The sequence below is a fragment of the Vollenhovia emeryi genome, unplaced genomic scaffold, assembly GCF_000949405.1.
Source record: "Vollenhovia emeryi isolate VEMERY1.0 unplaced genomic scaffold, V.emery_V1.0 DF939204.1, whole genome shotgun sequence".
NCBI classification, from domain to species: Eukaryota; Metazoa; Arthropoda; class Insecta; order Hymenoptera; family Formicidae; genus Vollenhovia; species Vollenhovia emeryi.
Window position 1 is genome coordinate 1 of NW_011967162.1, and position 7,068 is coordinate 7,068.

Genomic DNA, 7,068 nt, shown 5'->3' on the forward strand with positions numbered 1-7,068 from the left:
GGAGTAAACAAAGGAATCGGACAAAGAAACTGGTTCTCTCGATGGTTGTGGAATCCACCTGAGAGAAACCGCTCTTAGATTTTGATCACTTTGTTGTAGAAGAAAAAAAGTTTTGCGAAAATAATTTATATAATTCAGCGCGTCTCTCTCTCTCTCTCTCTCTCTCTCTCTCTCTCTCTCTCTCTCGCTCTTTCTCGTGCATGATTACTACATACCTATATTTACGCATTCGATATGGATTTATGTATCGGCAGATTGGGCAGCCATAGCGACGATAAGTACGAGAGATGATGTTCAAAGCTTTCCCGTTGCGAATTTGATCTCCATTGCCGACGGGCCTGTTGGAAACGGTACCGGAATACCGTACACGTACCTCACGCCTCTCGATTTTCCCGCTCAGGATCTCGCTGTAAGTAACGATTTGATTTGATTTGAATTGAAATTGATTTCAATTATGTTATCATAAGGTAACATATAACATATGCGTATTAGTTGTTTGTATCGATGAAAAAGACTCCTCTTCCAGTTGAAGGGAACCATCATTAAATTTAATCCGAGAGATATTATATTTGCACGAGTGCAATGTTGAAATTTATCGCTGTCGAGATATCGCGAACATACAAAAAGTAATTAAAAAAGAATTTTATTTACTGCCTTATCATATACGTGATAGAATTAAAGAAGATTGATTGCTGTATTATCAAAAGATAAGCACAAGAATTTAAGAATAGTGTAACATTTTGTTATTTGGCTTGAAGAGACAAATTTTTTCATTAATCAAACTCGCCCGTTGCGTTAATAATTTTTTTACAGATTATATATCGCACTATCGATCGCATTACAATTATATCGCAATGATTGTTACAGAAAGATCATCGCGCGACTCTGTTAGTGTCGCTGGCTCAGGGCAGCTATTGCAAAGATAAAGAATATGATCCGATGGACCCGCGATGCGTCAGAGTCATGTTAACTGGAAAGATTGTGGCAGTCAGTAAATTTATACTTGCGTACTGAATGTTATTTTTTTTTACATCTAGCCGTCACTAATATGTTCAAACGTTTTTTAACGACAGCTGAAAAACGACACGAAGGAACACGAGGTTGCGAAGCAACTGTACTTTGACCGTCACCCGAATATGCGGAACATGCCCGAATGTAATATCGCCAGTCTCTCCGCATATTATTCAAAAAGTTTTTGTACGTCGAATTACATTTGCGCCATTTATTTTTAACAGCGCACAACTTCTTCTTCGCCGAGTTAAAGATTTCAGTGATCGCCATGCTGGACACCTTCGGTGGCGTAAAGTACATTCCCGTCGACGAGTACTTCAATCCGCCGGTCACCTACAGGAGCTCTTTACTCGGAAGAAAATCACCACGGCCTATTTTCAAACGTCAACCCCGTTTTCCATAAACGTAAATCTCTGTCAGAATCCACCGAGATCCTGATAGTCCGAATTCCCGAGATTTGTAATGTTAGTCTCGGGGGTCCCCTTATAGAAAGGAAATTTAAAAGGAAACTTAACAGTTTTGTATCCTCCAAGTGACTTGCTACTTTAAAAATGATATAAAAAGAAGACCACGTGAAAAATTAATTCTAATATTTGTAATAAATTGAACGTTTAAAGTCGAAAAATCCGCGAAGATATCATTTTTATACTGTTATTGCGACAAATATTACCACATGCCTCAGTGGTCGAATTGGTGAGACGCCTAGAGAGTAGGAAAGTTCAGGTTCAAACCCTGGCTGAAGTGATATTTTTCGTAATAAATGTTCTGTATTAAAACATTGGCCGGTTGATGTCGACCGAAAAGCATGATTATTGAAATTAAACGTCGATTATTCCATTCAGGGTTGCTTATTTTATTTCCCTGTCACCTTCCGACTTGAACGAAAAAATATAGCACGAGCAATACCAAGTATTTCAATCACTTTTTTCAAACTCGACCTGTGTCTTTCACTGCGCCAAAAGCCCCGCCATCTACCGTCACTGAATGTAAGTAATGTAACACGAATTAGTTGTGTATCCAACACGTGCTGAACTGTGCTGAACGTACACGTGGTGTGCACGTATTCTAGCGTGTTTGCTGAGAAGCACGTGAGTAAATTTGTCCTTTTCATCCGGTTAAGGTAGAGAAAGGGTGCGCAGATCCAGTGAGACTTTAATTTCATTTTTAAATAAACGCAGCACTTGCGAAGAGCGTTGTTGATACACAGTTTGGATTTTTTTTCTTCACCTCAACACTTTTTCCACTTTGCGTCACTTAGCGTGTTACATTCGCGTGTTTAAACTCGCGATTAATCCGCCGGTACCATTTCTAATCACTTGTATTTCCACAGAGCTCTACATCGTCCCAGTACACGGGTCTTTTTGAGAGGTTATGTCCTTTCGTGGACGCGGCGGCCGAGGAGGCGGCGGTGGTTTCAGAGGCGGTCGAGGCGGCGGGGGGTTTAACAGGGGACGCTCTGGCGGCTTCGACAAGGGCAGAGGGTAATTTCGTCGATAATGTAATGACGGTCTGCGTAAAATGTACCGAACAAGTTTGCCGAAGATTAGGTTAGGTCGCGAGTGAAGTTCTACAACGTTAACGTGCTTGTCTCTCGCAAATTCATTGCAGGTACGACCAAGGACCTCCGGAGACCGTAATGCCCTTGGGTCACTTCACGTGGACGGTCGAGAACGACTTGGTCCTTAAGGTCGACATAGAACAAGTGCCCTTTTTCAACGCGCCGATCTATACAGAGAACAAGCAGCAGATCGGGAAGATAGACGAGATATTTGGGAATATTCGTGACTATTACGTGTCCGTTAAACTGTCTGAGAACGTGAAGGCCGGCAGCTTTGAGAAGGACGCTCAGGTATTGCGACGTTAAAATTTGGTCTGTGTGGTTTGAGAGCAAATGCAAGATCCGTTGATTACGAGGCGACTGCTTTCACATTCGTTCGTCCAAGTCTCAGGAAAATTATCTGCACACCACTGTTTTGCTCACAATTCTTAATTCTTGTAACGCTGGTTCTACGATAGACCTAGCGAGTTGCAAAAAACGACCAGTCGCAGCCAGATATGGGAATAATCGACTGTTTAGCTGATTTCTTGCGGCCTGCGACTTACCGCGTCTATTACCAGCTTAATCAACCTTTTATAAAATTGAGTACATGTAGGCGATTCAGATTTGAGACTTGCTAACTGCTCTCACACGGAGCCATACATCCCACCAACGTTCGCATGTGAATTGTACATGTATTATTATTGATTACAGTTGTATATCGACCCAGGAAAGCTACTGCCTCTCCAAAGGTTCCTGCCGAGACCTCCTGGAGAACAGAAAAGAGGTGGCGGCGCCGGCAGAGTCATGAAAAGAAGCGCCGGAGGCAGAGGAGGCTTCGGTAGGGGCGGAAACAGGGGATCCTTCGGGAGGGGAGGAGGCGGTGGCTTTGGTAACAGAGGTGGCAACAGCGGAGGATTTAGGGGTCGCGGAGGAGGCGGTGGATTCAACCGTTTCAATTCAGGTGGCGGTCGAGGAGGTGGAGGGGGAGGGGGAGGAGGAGGCAGAGGAAGATGGTAGATTTTAAAATTGTGTTAATGTAAAGGAATATCTTGCTTATACCATAATGACGAATATTATATAAATTATAAAAAGGATTAAATATTTTATACAATTTTCTGTTGCCGCTCACATGAATTTTCTTTAATCACTTCAACTTTAATCACACCAACAGCGATATTTGCATACGTGTACGTACATAACACGTGTGAAATTTGTGTTGTGACGTAACGTATGCGTGTACTTATAGCAAAAAATTTGTATACAAAAAAAATACGATCAATCTTGCTCGAACTTTATACATTTCCCAAGTTCTTTCTCCGCTCGTTTTAGCAATTTATCGCGCCCTCTTTGCTTGATTCTTTTCTTCTTGCTCAACTTGTCCATCCTATCTTCCGATATCTTATCCCAATATAACTTCTCTTCATCGCCTGAAAAATTGACACGTCAAGTTGATAATGAATGTATTATTCGCAGGGTAGTGTCTAATTAAAATGATGAAAAGTTAAGTTCAAAAGTTACAAAGTTAAGTGATTTTAACTGAATTTAGTTACATTTTATTGGTAAACAATTTATGATGTGCAAGCTAGTTACCTTCTAAAACAGTCAAGCGTCGTCCTTCGCAGCTCTTCTGTGCAAATGTTTGAGCAGCTTCCGCTGTATCGTATCTCACATAGGCCTCGCAAGAATCGGCTGTTACGTCTACATATTTTACAGAATTGTCGTCCTTCAACTCCATCTAAAATTAAATCCCCGACATATAAGTTGTTAAAAATACAATCTTTAATATACTTCAGAAATTGTTCCTCCAATATTATCAATGTACCTTGAAGCTCTGCGGATCTGTGCAAGGTTCGTCCATTTCGATCTTCACTATGATTCCTGACGCATAATTAACACGTCCGCAGGACTTGTTTTCTTCGTTAAATTTCCCGTTATCGTTTTCAGGCTTACATTTATCATGCGAGGCATTATTCTGATCAGGTTTATCGTGGTACCGTCCATTTTTCGTCATAATTCCGCCTCTTTCCTGCTCGGCTCTCCTCAAATGTAGTTTCAGCTGTGACATCTTGTATCGTTGCAAGTCCAAATATCTGTTTCTAAGACGCTTCCAATCCGGCTTCGCCATTACTTGCAATCCTATCTTACTGCAGATGTCAGCGTTCTGAATTTTACTCCTCTTCTTTCGATTCTTCTTCTTTTTCCTTTCGTCAACGCTAGTTTCCTCAATATCGCTGTTTCTCGTGCCGAAATCTCCCGGGGAATGTCTCTCAGTTTGCAACAAAGCATTTGCTTCGTTGCTTTCATCGCCTTCATACTCTAATTCTGCCATTTTATTTTCACTTGAACTTGTTGGTTCTTGACATTCTTCTTCCCCATTGATGTCTTCCGCAACAATCGTATCGTCCACCGTGAGCCTTCTCTTCTTTTTCTCCGTGGTTTTGTTGCGACTTTTGCCTGAAATCTCTTGATTTTCTGTACTGCCGTGTCCAGTAACTTCTTTCTCACCTTTAATACACGATTTTTCTGGAGCAAACTTCCGCTTCCTTGCGCTTTGCCGACTATTATCATTTGTCGCATCTATTTCGCAAGTACCAACTTCGTTTTCTAGCTCTTCTTTTGGCACTTTCTCTTTTTCATTTTGCTGATCTGTTACAGTTTCATCCGCACTTTCTTTTCTCCTCTTTTTGATCTTAACGTCGTTTTCGTCTGTAACAAGCGATTTTTCGGAGACATGTTTTCCCTTTTTCGTCGTACCTTGTCTGTCATTGTTATCTACTGCGTTTATCTCACTATCGTTGTCCTCAAAATCTTCTTTCGGTACTTTCTTCTTTTTTCTGACTTTGATATCACCTTCGTCTGTAGCGAATACTTTTTCTGAGGAATACTTTCTTTTCTTTGAACTTTGTCTACCACTGTCTGCTGCACTTATTTCGTTATCACAAATATTATCTTCAGATTCAGTTTTCAGTGTCTTTCCTCTCTCATCTTGTTGATCCGTTGTTACACTCTGATCAGTTGCTTCTCTTTTCTTTCTCTTGACTTTAATGTCGCTCTCATCCGCAACAAACGATTTGTCCGAGGAGTATTTTCTTCTTTTAAAGCTTTGCTTGCTATTACTAGCCCCCGTGTCCACCTCGCAGACGTTATTTTTACTCCCTGTTTCGTCACCGGATGCCTTTTCGTTTTCTTTCAATTTTGTTTTAGCCTTTGAAGCAACAACTCCAACCGCTACATCTTTTTTAGGTTCGTCAAATGTTGTTATACTTAACAGCTCGTTGGGAGATATATGGGATGGCAAAACGCGTCCCTTTTTTCGAAACATCTGTAAAACGATACATTGAACAGTAAGGGCCAGTTTGACAAACGTCGTTCAACCGCTAACCCATGGTTAATTGGTCCTCTGACTCTTCTTGGATAACAAGATAGAGAAAGATAGGAAGTCGACTGAACTCTGGTTAACAGTTAACCGACGTTTGTGAAACTGGACCTAACACATATCCAAATTGTGCAAGTTGTATCCGTTGCGTCCGCAATTACATGGCGATTCGTTTTGGCGAGCGTTAACGAGTACCACTCCGCTTACCTTAATGCATTCTTGAGCACTGCTGGGCATATCAAACTCCACAAACGCAAAACCCTTAATTTTCCTGTTGCTCTTGTAACGTGGAATCGAGATGTACTCCACTGTTCCGTACTTGGAGAAAATTGACATCAGCCATTCGTGATCGGCATCCGGGGGTAGATTTTGCACGTAAATCGTGCACTGGTCGATATTCTCCTTCTTCCGAATCGGAGTTAATCGACAGACCTTTGTACCGTCCTCGGATACTTTCAACATAGTCGAGCCCTGCAGCGCTTTAGCTATTCTATGCGTGTCTGTGGTTAGCTCGCGCAGCTTGTTGCATCTCGTAAATACCTCGAGATCGACATCTAAGAGATCGCACGCAATTACAGCCGGTATTTTGATATTTTTTTAAGCAAGAATAAAAAGCGAGTATTGTATAATCTGGGATAGTCGAAGTTGTCGATACCAAAGTTTATAAATGCCTGCTGCAAAGATTGTCAATAGAATGCCAGTAGAACTGACTCCACCAGTAGAATACAACAGACTGATTGACTGTAGAAAGTGAGCATTGTTTAAATGTTTATGAAATAATCGATTCTTCATTTTTGCTGACAATCTATTGTAGGATTATATCAACAGGCTCCGACAAAACATGAGTTTAATGTAAACGTAGAGGATATCGCGCGTGGGCAAATTTACTGCCAATTTACTCTCATACCGCAGGCAGTTTACTTACTAGGATGCTATATACAGGGTGAGTCTTTCCATATCCGACCAAATTTTTGAGAAGGTAGAACGGATCGAGATGAACGGAAAAGTCCTGTACCATTTTGCAATTTTCGTAATAGTTAACGAGTAATTAATTATTAAAAATCGTTGTCTTAGGCCGGCCTACCGCCCAATTCGAGCGCGTGGCGAGATGTGCGCATAGCAATATCGATCGCCAGGCGGT

General features: G+C 41.4%; 3 protein-coding genes across 3 annotated transcripts; 2 read left to right on the forward strand and 1 right to left on the reverse strand.

The window, feature by feature from the left end:
* Positions 1-135: 135 nt before the first annotated feature.
* LOC105561634 (protein CREG1-like) lies at positions 136-1,555 on the forward strand (the record flags this gene model as incomplete). The annotated part of the gene is made up of 4 exons (XM_012011793.1): positions 136-409; positions 868-987; positions 1,074-1,155; positions 1,236-1,555. Coding segments are annotated over 4 exons (655 nt in total), but the record flags the coding sequence as incomplete, so codon positions are not given.
* A 168-nt stretch (positions 1,556-1,723) lies between these two features.
* LOC105561635 (probable H/ACA ribonucleoprotein complex subunit 1) lies at positions 1,724-3,664 on the forward strand. Its single transcript, XM_012011794.1, has 4 exons — positions 1,724-2,099; positions 2,342-2,492; positions 2,620-2,860; positions 3,263-3,664. The coding sequence occupies exons 2-4, from the start codon at positions 2,383-2,385 to the stop codon at positions 3,566-3,568; spliced, it is 657 nt and encodes a 218-aa protein (XP_011867184.1). The 5' UTR covers positions 1,724-2,099; positions 2,342-2,382; the 3' UTR covers positions 3,569-3,664.
* A 5-nt stretch (positions 3,665-3,669) lies between these two features.
* Positions 3,670-6,521, reverse strand: LOC105561646 (la-related protein 7; the record flags this gene model as incomplete). Its single annotated transcript, XM_012011808.1, has 4 exons — positions 3,670-3,978; positions 4,142-4,286; positions 4,374-5,873; positions 6,135-6,521. Coding segments are annotated over 4 exons (2,184 nt in total), but the record flags the coding sequence as incomplete, so codon positions are not given.
* Positions 6,522-7,068: the final 547 nt, after the last annotated feature.

Coding starts and splice junctions, on each gene's coding strand:
- LOC105561635 (XM_012011794.1), top strand. CDS start 2,383: ATGTCCTTTCGTGGACGCGGCGGCCGAGGAGGCGGCGGTGGTTTCAGA. Junction 2,493..2,619: donor GGCTTCGACAAGGGCAGAGG/GTAATTTCGTCG, acceptor AATTCATTGCAG/GTACGACCAAGGACCTCCGG. Junction 2,861..3,262: donor GCTTTGAGAAGGACGCTCAG/GTATTGCGACGT, acceptor TATTGATTACAG/TTGTATATCGACCCAGGAAA.